The sequence below is a fragment of the Podarcis filfolensis genome, assembly GCF_964270895.1.
Source record: "Podarcis filfolensis genome assembly, chromosome: 8".
In the NCBI taxonomy this organism is placed as follows: Eukaryota; Metazoa; Chordata; class Lepidosauria; order Squamata; family Lacertidae; genus Podarcis; species Podarcis filfolensis.
The window spans coordinates 16,763,093-16,781,438 of NC_139611.1; the positions used below are offsets into that span (position 1 = coordinate 16,763,093).

The 18,346-nt window shown below is 47.9% G+C and overlaps 1 protein-coding gene and 2 long non-coding RNA genes across 4 annotated transcripts in view; 2 read left to right on the plus strand and 1 right to left on the minus strand.

The window, feature by feature from the left end:
• Nucleotides 1-1,345: 1,345 nt before the first annotated feature.
• On the plus strand, nucleotides 1,346-2,289 carry LOC310769575. The gene is made up of 2 exons (XR_014551693.1): nucleotides 1,346-1,919; nucleotides 2,150-2,289. It is a non-coding gene; the product is annotated as an uncharacterized lncRNA (long non-coding RNA).
• A 2,333-nt stretch (nucleotides 2,290-4,622) lies between these two features.
• Nucleotides 4,623-18,346, minus strand: part of SPSB1 (splA/ryanodine receptor domain and SOCS box containing 1) — a 36,231-nt gene continuing 22,507 nt past the window's right edge. For both annotated transcript variants that reach the window (XM_083628966.1, XM_083628967.1), the window contains exons 2-3: nucleotides 13,230-14,033; nucleotides 4,623-7,251 (exon numbers count right to left, since the gene is read on the minus strand). In XM_083628966.1, the coding sequence (XP_083485092.1) occupies nucleotides 7,124-7,251; nucleotides 13,230-13,923 (822 nt within the window). In that variant the 5' untranslated portion in view covers nucleotides 13,924-14,033 and the 3' untranslated portion in view covers nucleotides 4,623-7,123. The remainder of the gene's footprint in view (nucleotides 7,252-13,229; nucleotides 14,034-18,346) is intronic.
• LOC310769638 lies at nucleotides 14,040-15,354 on the plus strand. Its single transcript, XR_014551766.1, has 2 exons — nucleotides 14,040-15,013; nucleotides 15,112-15,354. It is a non-coding gene; the product is annotated as an uncharacterized lncRNA (long non-coding RNA).

Here is an 18,346-nt window from a genome sequence, read left to right on the forward strand (position 1 = left end):
CTGTCTTTCCTATTTCTACAATTCAGAAATTGCTTCTTGTGTAATTTTGTCCTGCCCCTACATAACCAGCTTCGTAGGGAGAAGACGAGTCTAGCACCCAACTTCCTGAGGTGCTAGGTTTCCAACGATCGGGGAGTTTCAAATACATGATGCTCCACTGGCACTCCAAAACGATACCATTCTGAAGTATCCGTAGCAAGTGGTAATTCTGAATACAGTGGTACCTTGCTTCTCAAACTTAATCCGTTCCTGGAGTCCGATTGACTCCCGAAACCATTCGAAAACCATGGTGCGGCTTCCGATTGGCTGCGGCAGCTTCCTGCCCTCAATCAGGAGCCACAGAAGCCGCATCAGACATTTGGCTTCCAAAAAATGTTCGCAAACCGGAAAACTCACTGCCGGGTTTGTGGCATTAGGGAGCCAATTTGTTCAGGAGCCAAGCTGTTTGAGTACCAAGGTACCATAGTATGTACTTTGACTTTAGAGATAAATTACATAGGACTGGGGCTATGGTTGATAAGGGCCTGAAGGATCATAAACACTACTAGCTGCCTTTGTTTAAATGAGGGTTGTGTGTGTCATAGAAGGTGTTAGTGCAGGGATGGGAAACACTTGTGGCCCGGTGGGCCAAATCTTTATCCCACCCCCCGGTCAACTTTGACAGGTGGTCAGTGTCAGACACCTGTCAATCATCTGACATAATGGCAAATCAGGTGACTGGTAAGCAGGCGGCTTCCCCACCTGTCAAAGTTGACCTGGAATAGGTCCGATGATGATGTCAGCTAATTAATGGGTGTGGTTGGGAGAGAAAATGGTTTAATGGGCCATACTGGGTCTACAGACCAGAGATCCCCCAACCCTGCTATATCTCACTGAATAAAATGTGAAAACCTCACAGTAGTGAGGGGAGAGACTTCATCAGGCAAGGCCTCCTTCCACCTGCCTTGCCCCACCCTCCAGTCTCTGCTTCTCATTTTGTATTGTATTATGTTGTGCACTGTGGTTTGCTGTTGTTTTATTGATTGGAGTTTAGAAATTACTTGTTGTAACTGTTGAGTAGATTTCTGTTTAATTTTGAAATGCTGATATTTAATATTATTCTATATTGTTTTAATGAATGTTGAACGTTATTTTATTTGCATATTGTATATTGTATTATGCATATTGTCTTATTTAGATGATGTTAGCCGCTCTGAGCCTGGCTTTGGCTGGGGAGAGCGGGATACAAATAAAAAATTATTATTATTATTATTATTATAGTGCGAGCTTGCAATGCAAAAAGGGTAAAAGGTCACATCGTAGCCCCCTCTCCACCTGTTCCTTAACCTGACTTCCCTCCCTATTTTATTATCTTTTTTTTTATTCTGGTGGTGTAATAATTTGTTTGCCCTTGATAAGCAGGCAATCTGTTGCAGGGCAACACATCCACACTTGGGGCCAATACAAACAAACAGTTATCGGAAGGGGAAGATTGGCTGGGTTGAACTAATATTGGCTTTCTGATCTCCAGCACAATCGGCAATGAAGACGCTTTAAAGAATTCGAATGGAGCTGATTGGATACCTCCCCCTAACCACAGTGTTACCCATAATCTTCAAGTTACATAATTGAATGGTTAAGTCGCCTATGCAACTAGGGTTTCCAGTTTGGGCCCTGAAATCTCAGGGTCTGGGATGCTCCTTATGACGTTAACATATGAGAGTGCTGGAGGTGAATTAGTTAAACAAGTTACCCAATCAGAACCCAGGGGGTGGAGTCAGAGGGACTATAAAACCAGCTCTGGGAGGGGCGAAAGGGGAGTTTGTTGGGAGTTGGGTGGTTGGTTGGAGTGGGAGTGAATTGAGATAGAGTCTGTGGGTTGGTTGAGTTAGTGTAGCGAAATAAGCTGAGTCAGGAACAGTTAGGGGCTAGGAAGACAAGTACAGTGGTACCTCGGGTTAAGTACTTAATTCGTTCCAGAGGTCCGTTCTTAACATGAAACTGTTCTTAACCTGAAGCACCACTTTAGCTAATGGGGCATCCCGCTGCTGCTGTGCCGCTGGAGCACAATTTCTGTTCTCATCTTGAAGCAAAGTTCTTAACCCGAGGTTAGCGGAGTCTGTAACCTGAAGTGTCTGTAACCCGAGGTATCACTGTAAATATCTGAGAGGTGGTTTAGTGAGTGAGAGCAGGTAGTGGAAGTTATAGGTCTGGATAGCCACCCCATGATTGTAATTGACCGATACCATTTATGAAACCACACGCTTGTTAAACTGCAATAAATAAACAGAAGTTTATGTTCCACTTCAACCCTGACTGGACTCAGTATTGTACCAGGTAGGGCCTGGGTGGTGGCAGCGAGAAATAAAGTGGTGGCACAGGGATCAATAGACGGCGAAACGTCCGGGGACCCTGTGTGATCGCCACACTCACCTAGTAACCCTAGCAAAGGGATCAAAGAGGGATTCGCCCACCCATCCCTGCAGCCAGGCCCCTTGAACTTTAGTGCATCAACTGACAGAAAGGAAGGAGAACGCTGCCAAGGGTAAATTCCATGCACATGACTACGGGGAAAGTATTGAACACCACATAAATGGGGGGGGGGGGAGAGAGAGAAGAGAGGAAAAGGCGGGGGGAGACTCGGCCCATCAGGAGACCCATAATTCATGCCTGCCTTGTCATGTTTCAAGCTCATGAGGCGTTGCAAGGATATTCATGTACACACACACACACACACACACACACACACACACATCCCCGCTGGCAGATCCATCCGGCCTAGCTAATACGCAACAGCCCTTTTGCGAGAACATCAGGCCAGGCTGCGCAGTCCCCATGACGGGTCTGCAGGGTTGCCATGGCGACGTACATAAACACCAAACTGCAAGGAGGTCATTTATTTCAGCTGCTGGCTACAGCTGGCTGTTTGGGTGTCTGGAAGCCAGCACGGACAAAATATTCTCCTTTCTCTCTTCGACTTCCCCCCACCCCAAAATAATAATATATTAAAAAAAAAAAAACTTTTCTCCTGAGGCGGTTTATGGCCTAGCAAAACCCGCATTCCAGCAGCAGCCGTGAAGGAGAATGGAATGGATGCAGGAGCTGATTTTTTTGCCCACATATGGTCCGAGATGGTGGGTTTCTTTTTTTTTGAATTTTTTTTTTATCCCCTTCCAAGGTACCTGCTCCAACAGGAACCGAGTCTGATTGATACCACCTGCAAAGCTTAAATATGCAAGCTTTGCAATACTTTTTTTTGTGTGGTTTCCTAGAGCTCTTTTTTTTTTTTTTTGAAAAAAAGACCAATGCAGACAAGCCGCAAGGTAACACTGGAATATGTAGGGAATTTTTAATACAATCATCAATTGCCAAATTAGGGCACTTTGGGGTGGCTTTTAAAAAATAAAAACAAAGTACCCACTGTTTGCTGGTACCATTTTGAGGCTCACCTTTTTGCTATAATTATTGCATGCATTTTATTATTCAACTAAGTTTTAGAGCAGACCTATTCAAATGAACCCCTTTTTATTTCATTTATACACTACTTTTTCCTCCAAGAAGGTCAAGATGGGACACATGTTCCTCTCCTCCCTGTTTTATCCTCACAACGACCCTAAGAGGTAGTTTAGGCTGAGAGATAGTGGACTGGCCCAACGTCACCCAGTGAAGTTCATGGGTGAGGAGGGTTTTGAACCCTGGTCTCCCAGCTCATTTTCCATCACCCTGTTACAACACACTGGCTCTCATGTTAGTTAATTTAACGAGTCTGCTCTGAGGAGGATTAGCAGTGGATACAACCCTTTTTACACAGAGTTTCCAAACTTCTGAGTTCTCAGCCCGTTTCAGTGGTGGTTTCCTGGTTGTGGAATACCCTCCCTAGGAAGGTATGCCTATACCTCCATCATTATCCTTACCAGCTTTCAGGAGGAATTTGGGAACATTCCTGTTTCCCCAGGCATTTGGTGGCTGAAGAACTGACGCTTGCAACCTTGAGTCCATTGGATGGAAGAATGGCCTGTATCTGCTTTTTGGCTTTTAAAAATTGTAATGGGACGCAGGTGGTGCTGTGGGTTAAACCACAGAGCCTAGGACTTGCTGATCAGAAGGTTGGCAGTTCAAATCCCTGCGAAGGGGTGAGCTCCCGTTGCTCGGTCCCTGCTCCGGCCAACCTAGCAGTTCGAAAGCACATCCAAGTGCAAGTAGATAAATAGGTACCGCTCCGGCGGGAAGGGAAACGGCATTTCTGTGCGCTGCTCTGGTTCGCCAGAAGTGGCTTAGTCATGCTGGCCACATGACCTGGAAGCTGTACGCCGGCTCCCTTGGTCAATAAAGCGAGATGAGTACCGCAACCCCAGAGTCGGCCACGATTGGACCCAATGGTCAGGGGTCCCTTTACCTTTAATGGTTTTTAGAATGTTCTTATTTGATTTTGAATGTTTTTGCTTTGCTTTTGTTTAAATTGTGTATCTGTTGCCCACTCTAGGTTCTTTGGGGAGGAAAGGTGGAATGCAAAATTCATTCATTCAATCCATTCAGTCCAGAGGTCACAATATGCATTTTTCCTTCCCCACTGCAGGATCGCAGAACACACAGAAAACTCCCCTTAATTGTGGGGCCCATTTGAAATGACAACTACTACTGTCTCAATATTTAATAAATTTTTATTTTTAAATTTGGTTATTGATTATCTACAGTCAATGGGGGACGGAGCGGGTGGGACTAGTGAGAGATTTAAAAACCGTACAAGCCAAATACACCAAGAGGTATAAAGAGGAGATGGGAAGGGTGGTAGAAGACTAGAGAGAAACGAAAACAGGAGAAATGAAAAAAACACACCAAAGAGGTGATGAGGACAATTCCCAGTGTCAGTGGAAAAGACACAAGTAGGATTGGTTTAAAAATCCTCGGCTCTGTACACATTAAAATCCTCTGTGCAATTTGAAAAAGTGTCCCACTTATAACAGTTGACTTTAAAAAGGGAGGCACGTCAAGGTCTCCTCCCAAATCCAAACTTGGCACCAGTTCTGTGCTTCTTAAAAACTAGGCTATTTTCATTTTTAAAAAACCCTACAGCAGCATTTCTTTAAAAAACAAACAAACAAAAAACCCCCAAACAGTCCTTTTCTATACAAAGGGGGGAACCCCCCCAAAAAAATATATTAACATTTTCTAACAAATAAGCTCATTTGTACCTCTACAGAACACACCTGACACAAGTATGGTGAGGGTGGGAAAGTGAGAGGCAGATTTATTTTCCTCCCCCATAATGGAAAAAAAAATTGTGCAAATAAACCCCTCTGTGATGGCAGTTCAGAAGCTTTTTGGGGAAGGCTTTCAGGTTGCTCGGCTAAAGGAGAACATTTGCTCTTCTAGATGAAAACCTTGTGTGCCTTGCATACGAAGGATGTACTCTTGAGTCTTCAAGGACTGTAGTGTTCACATTGACACTTCCTGCCCTGCACCAAACTGGGGCATGTTTTCTCTCAACAAGATTCAGCTCATTCTGTGCTAAGGTCAATCCATAGCTGGTACTCTAGGGCCACATTCAAAACATCCACTTTGACTACTAGGGTATGACTTTCAACAATCACGACTTCCCATGTCCCCCACCAGAATTTTGGGAACTGTAGTTTATCGAGGGTGCTGCAAGTTGTTAGAAGACCCCTATTTCTCTCCCAGAATGAATTAACCATCATTCCTTCTTCACAAGGAACTCTGGGGATTTTAGCTCTATAACGGGAATGAGGTGAGCAGGTCTTCTAACAACTCTCAGCCCCCTGAACAAACCACAGCTCCCATAATTCTTTGATGGGAGAGATATGACTGTTAAACATGGTAACATCGTGCTTTAAATTTGGCCTGGCAAGATAGCTGTGTTCAGGGACAGGGTGAGGCCAAGATGGAGAATTCTCTTTTGACGAAAAAATAAAATCTGATAGGAGCAGACACTACAAAGAAAACTATAGTCATTGGCTTGGCCAAATCTTTCTCCACCTCCCACCAACAGGACTGGAACAACAATGGTTGTGACCAACATGATGTGATGGGAAAGAGGGCTGGCTTAAGAAAGCAGGAGATAAACCCAGGCATCACCAGGATTTTAAATCAGGGGTGGCTAAACTGCGGTCCTTCAGATGCTGCTGGATGACAAATCCATGCCTATTTTAAACCCATTTCACAGGTCAACTAAACTAAAACCAAGATTTGGCTAAAGAGGGGGAGCTGATGGGAGTATTGCCAAGGAACTCAAGGCAAAGCCAGTCTAGGAGAGCAAATTCTTGAGACTTCATCACTCACAACCACATCCTAACCCAAGGTGGGCTCTCTAGCTGTTTCACAAGCAGGTATGGGGAACCAGTGGCCCTGCAGATGATGGTCGACTCCCAACGCCCATCGGCTCCAGCCACCGAGGCCAGTGGTCAGGCATGATGGGAGCTGTAGCACAACAACATCCAGATGACCCACAGGGTCTCCAACCCTGAGCTACTGGAGCTTCATCCCATGCTAACCCCCCATATCTCCAACTCCCAAGCTACAGGTTCAAGTGAATTCCCAGAAAAAGAAAAGAAAGGCAAGCAATTTGAGTGGTCTGAAGGCAGAGGCCAACACAGAATCAAAATTAAAGAGGAGCAGGATTCGCATACAGGGCATAAGACATTTCTTTGACACCCACAACGGCTGCCTATTCCAGTATCGTTTAAAAACACACGTCCACACGGAGCAATATTTTTGGTGTCATCATCTTCTCCTTGAAGCGTTGCTGGGCAGGTTTTTTTAAATAAAAAAATCAAATCCTCAGGTCCGTGGCAAACCATCTTGTACCCCCATCTGAGCACCTGGTACCTTTAATTCCATCATGTCACTTCTTGCAACAGAGATCTCTGGAGGGCAGAACATGGCTTTTAAGCAGGTTGGGCTCTTCGAAAGGCATGTATTGTAGGTTTCTCTCCCCGACCCCCTAATTTGGCATAGGGAGAGGGAGTGGATCCAAGCTGGGATCGACTGAAGCAGATTAGGAGAGTGAAAGTTTGATGTATGTCTATATATATATATAATATCCAAGAATACTGTAGTCCACTCAATCCATCTCTCTCTTTTGCTTCTCGCGAGAGTGTCTGTCCATCCCGCCCCAAAACCAGGGGGGTCATTGATAGAGAAGGTAGCTCTTCAGGGATTCTGGCAGTGGCAGTGCGTGGATCTCGTTCAAGCGGTCCTTGCCCAGGGCAAGGCGGACGGAGCGCCGGCAAAGGTCCATCAGAGGCAGAGGTTCAGCTGTAGGAGAGGGAAAACAGAGGGCCGAAGAGCATTAACTGCAGTGCTAAGAATTAGAATGTACAGTACAAAGCACCCCTTTGCAGTATGTAGACTGAAAGAGGATATTTATCAGTATAGAATCCAGGGCTGCCTGCACATCATCCATTTAAAGCACATGTCTTCCTCAATAAGAATCCTGGGAACCGTAGTTTACCTTTCACAGAGGTGCAGTTCCCAGCACTCTTCAACTACAATTATTGTCATAAGCAGCAGTACTGATCTAGTTGGTCCAACCGTCTGACTACAAACACAGCTCTGTTAGAGCCTCGGTACAGGACTACATGTCTTGTTTAATACAGACACACTGTGCGCGCCTGTCTCTTACAAACATTCCACGACAATAATGTTCTCCAAATGTTAATAAAATGAAGAGGATTTCTTCAAGCAGTCTGAAATCTGGCACGGAGCACCCCACACACTGCATGCCAGAAGTTGTCCAAACTTCAGACAAATCTGTTTTGTTTTTTAAAAGAACCCAGCCAAGATACAGCAGTTTAAGAAAACCACGTCCACCCTTCTGCACCCAACACCGTACACAATTGCGCTCCTGTGGATGTGGAGTGCATACATAGGCCCCAGGTTTTGCCACATCTGCCTTCCACTAGCCTGGCTCAATCTCTCTTGAATGAAAAGATACTTCCTGCCAGATCTTGTTCTAACCAACAGCGCTGGCCTTCAGAAACACTGATACCCTAAGCTCGGTCTTCAAAATCACTTGCACGTTCAGTTCAACATGAAGCAAAGCCTCTGGTGTCATTCGTCGAGTGTTGCAGAATCTTCTCACAGAGATGGAACAGGTGCCCTCAGCAACTTTTACACCAGAGGTAGCCCATGTGGTACACTTCCAGGTGCGGTTGGACTCCGACTCCCATCAGTCTTGGCCAGCATGGTCAGTGGTCAGGGGTGATGGGAGATCATCAATATCTGGAGGGACACCAGCCTGGGTTTTCAGCCTTAGATGGCTGAAAACTCTTCTTATGCAAACAGCTAATGAAAAAACTTTTAAAAGAACACTGAGCTGGCTAATTAATTCTGGTTGTATGTGTGTGTGTGTGTGTGTGTGTGTGTGTGTGTGTGTGTGTCTATACTGCTTTGATTTTTCTAAAGAAATTGCAGTACGTATTATAAGTATTTATATAAATAAGAAGATAAATAAAACTACTCAGGATCTCACAGGAGACCGCTTTAAATTGGGTCCATCTAGCCAAGCTGTGTCTACACTGACTGGCAGGGTTTTCAGACAGGGTTCTTTGCCAGCTCTACCTGGAGACAGTGGGGACTGAACCACCAGGATGCAAAGCAGGTGCTCTACCACTGAGCTATGGCCATTTCCTTGCAACATAGGAAACTGCCTTATTCTGAATCAGATAGTTGATCCATCTAGCTCAGCACCGTCTACACTGACTGGCAGTGGCTTTCCAGGGTTTTCAGAGAAGAGGCATTCGCAGCCGGCACTACCTGGTAATGCTGCTGTGGCCTTCTGCATGCAAGGCAAACACCACCACGGAGCTACTGCTCTTCTCAAGACAGGCCCTGGAAAAACATCCCACATCTTCCCAGCTGGGAGCACTGGCCAATCCCAATCCAGGTAGCATCTTTCTCTCCTGGCAAGGATCTGAGTTGACTTAAGATTTCCTGAAAAGGAGCCCCACCCTGCTCGCTGACTGACTCTGCAGGCAGGGGACACCTGCAAAGGCCCCCCTGCGCAGAGCCGACGTCACAGATACGGGCAACAAAAACTCCCTTTTCGTTTGGGCAGAGCCTCAGCGCGGTGACTTACTCCCAGCTGCAATTTCCTCCCCAGACACATTTTCCACTGAGGTAGTTGAAGACGTGAGCTTTGATCACAAGGAAGACTGCCGGCTGGCTTGGAAAACTGGGGGCGGGGGCAGCAGGCAGAGGAAGAGAGAAATATAACTTCAAACTTCTGGAACACAAAGTCATTGGTGAAGTCCAAGTGCATTCTGCATCCACCAGGGAAGTTGGAAAGCTCAGCTCGGTGTTCCTCGTCCAGACTATTGAGATCAGTACTGTTTACACCAGGGTTTCCCCAACTTGGCCCTCCAGCTGTTTTTGGACTACAATTCTCATCATCCCTGACTACTGCTAGCTAAGGATGATGGGAGTTGTAGTCCCAAAACAGCTGAAGGACCAAGTGGCTCCCTAGGACAGGCATAGGCAAACTTGGCCCTCCAGATATTTTGAGACTACAATTCCCATCATCCCTGACCACTGGTCCTGTTAGCTAGGGATGATGGGAGTTTTAGTCCCAAAACATCTGGAGGGCCAAGTCTGTCTATGCCTGCCCTAGGATTTCAGACAGGGAGTCTCTCCCAGCCCAACCTGGAGATGTCATTGCGGACTGGACCTTCTGCATGCAAAACAGATGCTCTACCATCCAGCCAGTCAGAGGGCCCTCTGAATGGGTCCTGAGTGCCTCTCCTTTGTAGGACCACCAGGTTGGGAAAGGCTGCTCTAGGTTTTGAAAAGAAACAGCCCACACCTCCACAAGAGGTTCCTAATTTCTGCTTGCAGATTGATGCAAGCATAACTCAAAACACACTTGTGTGCTGACTGCATGGCCATCTCTATTGCACAACTATTGGCGTGCAACAAACTGCCACATGGAGCCTCTCAGTTTGGAAGGCACAGAGGAAAAACAGGTAATGCCGTGGGCTCAGGTGTTGCATAGGCCATGATACAACCAAATGTTAAAAGGGTCTGTGACAGCCATGACCTGCCAAACTTGTAGCTTGAATGTTATTTTGCCAAGAAGCCCCCATTCTAGGCTGCGGCAGGAGAATCCTTCAGCCTAAAGGCTACGGCGATGTACCGTATTTTTCGCTCTATAAGACGCACTTTTTCCCTCCTAAAAAGTAAGGGAAAATGTGTGTGCGTCTTATGGAGCGAATGCAGGCTGCGCAGCTAAGCCAGAAGCCAGAACAGGGAGGGGGAGCGCTGCGCAGCGCTCCGTCTCGCTGTTCTAGCTTCAGGCTTTGCTGTGCAAAGCCTCCAGAGGGCAGCGGAATGAAGGCACCCCTCTGCCCTCCGGAGGCTTCACGGGCTGCCCCAGAAGCCAGAGCAGCGAGACGGAGTGCTGTGCAGCACGCCCTCTAGTTATTCTGGCTTTTGGATAGCCCCGCGAAGCCTCCGTAGGGCAGCTGGAGGAAGGCTCCCCGCTGCCCTGCGGAGGCTTTGCGCGGCTCTTGTGGGAAGTGGGGGGCTCTGTCCCTTCCCCCACCTCCCAGAAAAGCCCCCAAGAACCGCACTCCCTTTAAAGAGCGCACGGTTCTTGCGGGAGATGGGGGAAGGTAAAGAGGGTAGCTTACCCGTACGCAGCCTTCATCCCGCTGCCCAGGAGAGGCTTCAGCGGCTATCCCAGAAGCCAGATCCCTCTTGCTGTTCTGGCTTCTGGGATTCAGAATTTTTTTTTTCTTGTTTCCACACCCCCCCCCCAAACTAGGTGCGTCTTATCGTCTGGTGCGTCCTATAGAGCGAAAAATACGGTAACCTGCAGGCAAATGAATAGGTCCAGCTAGATCCAGCCATATACGTTCCCCCCCCCCACCCAGCAGCTGCCTCTTCTAGGTCGAGAAGGCCAGTGTTGCAATACTAGTCAACTGCAGAACAGGCCGTCCTGTCCTGATAACCTCAACTTCTTGGAAGAAGAGAAACAACTTACTAGCCCTGAAGGCTGCAGAGAGCTGCTGGTGCAGTACTGGGAGCCAGGTGAACAAACTCAGTAGAATTTCCAGGGGCAGGAATTCAGCTCCAGGTTTAGGCCTGGGGCAGCTCTTCATAGTCAGAAAGAGACTCTGCACAAACACTCAGACTTACGCAAACTGGGTTAAAATACAAAGAGAAGGTTTTCCCCACAAAGCCCAGGTTCTCTTAGTGCAGAATATGGACTACATTCTCTTCCAATACTTACATTTTATTTCTTTTTAAAAGCCCTTGCTGGCTAGGGAAAGAAAGGCCTAAGTGGCATTATCTTTTTTTACAAAGCCATCCAAGTTGGTGGCAGTCATTGCCTCCAGTGGGAGTGAGTTCCACAGTTTAACTATGCACCACCTGAAGAAGGATTCAGTTTTGTTTCTTAAGAGAGGGCAATAAGATCTGGGCTTGAGAAGGCAGGGGAAGCTTCGGGCGTGTGCTCCATCAGGCTGCTAAGTCTACACTTTGCATCTAAAAGCCAGCTGTGTTGGCAAACCCATTTCTAGGGTGGGGGGATTCTGGAGAAGACACCAAAACCAGGAATATGCAATGTGCAACATATGAAACAAGGGCTCTTGAGCCTGAGAGGGCCTTGCTGGTTGTCAAAATTAAGCTTACTTCAAGAATGTAAGAAGAGTCTGCTAGATGAGGCCAATGGCCCATCTAGTCCAGCATCCTGTTCTCACAGCGGCCAATCAGATGGAAAGCTGCAAGCAAGACTCCAGCACAAGAGAAAACCCCCTCCTGTAGTTTCCAGCAACTGGTAGCCCCAGCGATCATAGTTTCTTCCAACCTGGGGCCCTCCAGATGCTTTGGATTCCAGTTGTCAATGTTCTGAGCGCCACCTCCTGGACCAGGCGCAAGGCATGCCCACTCATGCAGAGATGCAACAGGCAGCCTCTTCTGGGGGAATGGGCCGTCTTGCATGCTGCACTTCTGTGTCGGGGGTTACTGAATGAGTCAGGCACTGGTCAATCAGAGTGCCAAGCAGAAGCATCTACACTTGAACCCAGAAGTTGCTGATCCACACAAAGTGAGGCCAGAACAGGTAATCACGCAGGGAGGCAGTGGGCCACCTCGCCTGCTGCTGGGTACTCTGGGATCACAGAAACATCCTCCACTTGGAACATTCTGGGTAGTTTCCTAGTCCATATGAACTGTACTTCAGTTCTACCTGTCATTTTCACAAAGAGACGCTAAAGCAATGAACTGTGTGGGTTTCACTTAGCAAAAGGAAGTGAGCTGGTCTTTTAACCACTTTTCAACGGAGCCTGCTTAGGTGTTCCTGGGATGCCTCTGCCTGCCATGTCTCCTCTGAACAACAGGCGCAAAGGAGGATGCTGGGATAGCCCTGTAAAACGTCACTTAAAAGGGGGTCCCCACTGGGGTGGTGGGGCGGCTGGGTGGGGAGGAGGAAGCGAGGAACACTGCCTCTCCTGTGCTTCCTGCAATCTGTGCCCACTTCCGTTTTGAGAAGCAGGTTCCCCTGCTAAGTACACACACATTTGCAAATTGCATGGGGCTAATAAAACGCAGGATGTGCCACTAAAGTGTTTGCAGCTGGGAGAAACCGGAGACAGACAACAGAAGGTGTCACACACCGCAGGGAGAAGACAGGCTAAAAAGGACTAGAGGCGACCAGGCCAGATATTTTTCACTGAGTCATTTTCGAAAGCTGTGACTCAGCACAAAGCCCCTCTTATCCTTAACAGGAATTTAGATAAGCAGACAAGTGTCTGGCATGTTGTACTTTTTTAAAAGCATACATGCATTCACAGGAACATATGGAGGACCCAGGGAGGATAGCTCCGTGGAAAACCTCCAGACCTGGAGTCCCCTAAGTTCTTGATTTTAATTCTGAGTCAGAATGGGAGGCTTACTTACCATCAACAGATTAATTTCTAAAGTGTTGAAGAGAAGGAGGAAGGGAATAACCTGCCCTCTGAAAAGCCACACACAATCGCCTGGCTTAGAGGTAGACCAGCCCAGAGTAATGCATCATTCAGAGATGCAACAGGCACCCTCCCGCTCCAAAGGCAGCATAAATGCCTACAACTGGGAGTAACTAGACGACCCAGGGCTACCTAATGTAGAAAGGTGACAAAATTACTCAGCGGGTGGAAAGACCGAAAAGTGGCAACCCTAGAACAGTGACTCAGACAGAGGAGCCAATTCAGACTCTCAAATCCAGGTAGGAAAAATGAAGAAGAGAGGATACATACGGTCAAGCCCATTCAAGTAGCGCATCCTAATTTCACAGTGGCCCCACACGGCGCTGACGACCGGATACAGTTTTTTCCCTTTGAGTCCCCGGAAAGCAACCCCCATGTACTGTCCGTCCACGATGAAACTCAAGGTCCCATCGTCCATGTCCAGCACCACCAAAAACGAGTCTGGCACGATGAAAGTCTCGTCGGCCTCCAAGAAGGCCGGGTACGTCTTGCTGGGCTGGTTCTTCCCGTCGTGGTACAGCCGGTTCCGCCCGAGGTCCCACCCCCACGACTCGTGGTTGTTCCCGATGAGTGTCGTGTACCCCACCGAGTGCAGGGGGGCATCTGCCGTGGCCACGCCGACCACCGCATGCGTGCCGCGCTGCCTCATCGCCCAGGTGATCTGCCAGACGTGGAGACCCCGCGTGTAGCCCACCTTGCCCCGGATCGCGTCCGTGCTCTGGGCCACCGGATGCCGGTGAAATATGAGCTTGTCGTCCTCCTTCACAAAGACGTTGAGTGAGCGGTCGTCGTTGTTCCATGAGTGCAGCAGCTGAATCTCATAGGAGACGACGGGCATGTCTAGGAGGAGGTCCAATCGGGCCGGCTTGCAGTAATCCAGCCCCTGGAGCTCGTGTTTCAGGGGCCTGTAGGCCGGGTCCCTCATATCCACAGTCTTTATCCCGCCGGTGACTTTCTGCCCCATCTTTACCGTCTATTAATAGGCACCCAAAGCAGGCTCATCAATCGCGCTGGCCGTGCACGGGTGTCATTCAAGCACTCACAGGTTGCTACGAGAGATCCCGTCAGAATCGCCTAATGGATGGAAAGGAGAAAAACAAGAAGCGGGGAAGAAGAGTTAAACATTAAAAATTCACACATGGGAGGCTGTGCGATGGGAGGCTCCACAGAATCCGTTTGGCTTGCTGGAGGAGATAAAGGACGCCGACACAACAGTAGAGGAAAAACAAGCACGGGACAACCATCCTATGAGAAGGCTTGGCGGGTTCTAGGCCGGCAACTTGAATCATGTTTCCTCAACACAGAAGGCTGGCGAGGTTCCACATTCTGAAAATAAGACTCCGATTGTCATACGGCCTTGTTGCCTGAGGGAAGCCTGGGAGCAGAGTTGCGTGTCGCCTAGCAACCTTAGGGTAGCTTGACCCTCACTCTTCCCCCTGCCCCAGACTCCCAAGATTTATTATTTACTTATTTATTACATGGGCCAGTGTGGTGCAGTGGTTAGAGTGTCGGACGAGGACCTGGGAGACCAGAGTTCAAGTTGCCTAGTCGGCCATGAAGCTCATTTGATGTAATCCTGAGCCATTCTCTTAGCTGAACCTACCCTCAGAGAGTTGTTGCGAGGACAAAATGGAAGAGGAAAAACTATGTGTACCACTTTGAGCTCCTTGGAGGAAAGGGTTGATATATATGAAATATTATTCTTAATAATAACAACAGGGTCTGGAGCCATAAAAAGCTTTACTATTTCAAAACCAACGATTTTTAAAGTCCCTAATACCCCCCCAAATTTCATCACCATAACATGGACAGAGGCTAATGGGATTACAAACATCAATGGGTCAACTAGGAGGACCCTCGACCACTGGTCTCATTTTTAATTTTTTTGCAAATGCAGGAAAAGTTGGGGGGATATTACAATTATTTCATCCCAGCCAGTAGCCCCTTGGAAGAATTCACAAGCAGCAAAATGGCAAAATTAGCAGGAAAACAAACACATTGGAGTGTTCGTAGTTTCACATTCCATCCGTGCTTGGCAAAAAGAATCCCAAAATGTTAGTGGAAATCCAGGGGGGGGGGGGGAGAGAGAGTTTGTGTGGGGAAAAACAGAGTAAGATAATCAAAATACACACACCCTGTTTTGCGTCTCCAGAATGACCCGCGTTAGATCAAGACAGATCAGAAGGGAGCCGCTCTATAAGAGTCGTGAAACTCTTAAGCGAAGAAGTTCCGATTCCCTTAAGGAAAATGCAGAGGACAGGCACCAAGATATGACCATCTTGTAGCAGTGGCTCAGGAGAGTCACCCTCACTCACACTCATCCTCAGAGAAGTACCACGAAATCTACATTCCAGTTTGCTTTATAACAAGGGATCTTCTGTAATATGGCAGAGAAGCCGGGTCCACTGTGGGGTTTTTGTTTTGTTTTTGAGAGGGGGGTAGGTGGTGGTGGGGGGAGGCAGAAGAGATGGCGAAAACATTTGAAAAAATAATAATAATAAGGGTGGGAACTCGCTTTCTAAGAAAAAAAAAATGTTGTAAACATTTCCTGGAATGAGGCGATCTCCCAGAAAGGCTGCCAGGTGCAGCCATAACCGTTACTCATGGTCAGGATTTCGCTTGGCATGGGAAAAAAAATGGTAGGGAGAGTGAATCAGACCTTGTGTCAATCACACACACAGAATTATACATATATATATTATACACACAAACACTTTATAGGCACCCTGGCTTGGAAAAGGTATATACACCACCAGCAACATAAAGAAGAGGCAAAGCTGATCATTTGATTATTTTTGAGCCTGAGGGCCACATTACTTTTTTGGCAACCTTCCGAGGGCCACGTCCCATTGGTGGGCGGAGCCAGAGGCAAAAGTGGGTGGAGCAAGAATGTGGATTCTACCTTTGCACAATAATCAGGTTTAAACACCCCCCCCCAAAAAAAAACCCTTCTCCATATACTGTACAGACAAGAGGCATGATCAGAGCTCAGGCAAAAACAAACTAACTCAAGGACAAGATGTAAATCAGTGCCAGAAAGGCGGTGTGGCCCTGGGAGAGAAAAAGACAGCTGGAGGGCCGGATATGGCCCATGGGCCTGAAACAACTCACCCTGGCACTGTGAATAAAACAGGAAAAATACAGCATTACCTATTCCATTTTGCACAAGCCAAAAGCTGGCTCAACAGGCTTCCAGAAGAAGGCCTCAGTTCATCATCATCATCACCCTCTTTTGTCCTCTCCACAGCTCCGGGAACCAGAAAGCAACATCTGAAGAATGAGATCACGCCAAGACAGGAAGGTGGCCTGCAGCTAATTGGACACCTCCGATGCCTCTTTCTCTCTTGGACAGAGGCGTAACCGCAGAGCAGCTGGGCTGGCAGCAGCTCAGACAGAGCTCTCTAATTAAAGGGGAAACTGAGCACACGCCACCCCCTGCCAAAAGGAGCCGGTCTGGGCACAGTTTGGCCAAAAGGGGAAGCAATGCAGACGTGCGCTCCAAGGAGGCGCTCTTGCACACTTGTGGGGATGACGAGTCTTACGCAGACAACCAGGTGCGTGTTTTAGCAACACACAAGGTCACAAATTGTTCCTCCTCTAGGTATCATTCAATATTGCTTTTATTTCAGCTGCCAGTCGCTTGTTGTACAACAAGGTGTCCAAGAGACTAGCAACATATTTTAAGCGGTGCGCATAATTTAGGAGGAGCTGACAAAAACAACACAATGCATAAAGAAGGACTGCAACTTAGTGGTAGTGCATCAGAGGTCCCAGGTTTGATCCCCAGCATCTCCAGGTAGTGCCCCTGTCTGAAACACAGGAGAGCTGCTGCCAGCCAGTGTTGACAATACTGAGCTAGGTGGATCAGCGGTCTGATCATAGCTGTCAACTTACAGATTTGAAAATAAGGGACCAGCAGCCTCGAAAATAAGGGATCAGCAGCCAAAATAAGGGATTTTAGTCAACCAGCAGCCAAACAAAGCCTCAAGTGGTGGTTCCCATAGCGGAGCAACAAGGCAAAGGGAATGCAGCAAGGAAAACCACCGTCACCTCTGTGCTGGGAAGCGCTGAGCAAAGGCGAGTCCCCAGGCAACGCGGCCGATTTGATCGGCACAAGGCATGCAAGCTCCACCCCCCAGTCGTTCTTAGACTCCTTATTGGGTGAGCAACACAGCCAAGCAACACAGTTGGAGCCTCCCTCCTCCCTGGCTGGCTGGGAGGGAGGGAGAGGAGCTGCTTCCTTTGAAACCCGGGAAATTTAAGGGACATCATCAATAAGGGACAGCAGCAGGACATGGCGCTGGGATAAGGGACTGTCCCGTCAAATAAGGGACGCTTGACAGCTATGGGTCTGATAAGGCAGCTTCCTATGACACAACACAACCACACCTACCCACCCTGTATCACAGCATTACAAAGGTTTGGCAGCACACTATGTACCTGGTTGCGAAAAGATGTTCACCCAGGTTAACCCACTTGAGCCTTACTGGGAAGAGAGTTTCACACATGGGGGACACCACCAAGAAGGCCCGGTCCCTTGTCATCCTCCCCTACAGATGCACTTTGGGAGAGGGATTTCTGTTCCAGCAGTGCTTGATTTTGATGCTGGCTGCTCACAGGGCCCAGTGTATTGCTAAATTCTCTTTTCAGGATCTTTGAAGGGTGAGAGAGACAGAGAGGGCCTCTCCAAGACATCTCTCCTGCAAGCAGCCATTACTCATTCTTGATTCAGAAGAGTCTGGCAAGACGAAGGGGAGAAGCATGATCTCTCCCCTCCCCGACACTGCCAACCCAGTAACGGAAGCAGCTCCACCGAGCTGGTTTTGGTGGTTAAGCCTGGCTGAGATGCTTCCTTTGAAAGCAAAAAAACCCCCAAACCCCACCCCCACAACAACAACAACAAAACTCTCCAACACACCCTGAACTAAATCCTCGGTGACAGAGAAGCTCACACAGTCAGCCACAGAAATCAGCAATCTGATCGCTACTAGGTGTGCTGCAACTGAGGAACAATTTAAATCTCTCTTAAAAAACAAGAAGTACAATCAGACTGACAAGGCTGCCCATTGCACCTCTGCACGAATTGCTGTTCCTGGATATTGCACATCTTTCCAATCAGCATTCGCTGATGGTGCGACGGCAAATTCCACCCCCACAGCTCCGCACTGGATCAATTGCAACCAATACTGTACATAAAGTTACCTGTGGAGAGGTGGCTGCCTGTTGCCCCTCAGTATGAGTCACTGCTCTTGCCTCTTACAGAGGCACGGTTTTACTTTTTGTCGCATGGGGCACCCACAATTTTGGTCAAAGCCCTTCTGCAACTATCAAGGGTAGTGGTGCTGCAGTATATCCTGTTATACTCTTGGGGGTCAGGAACACCCCAC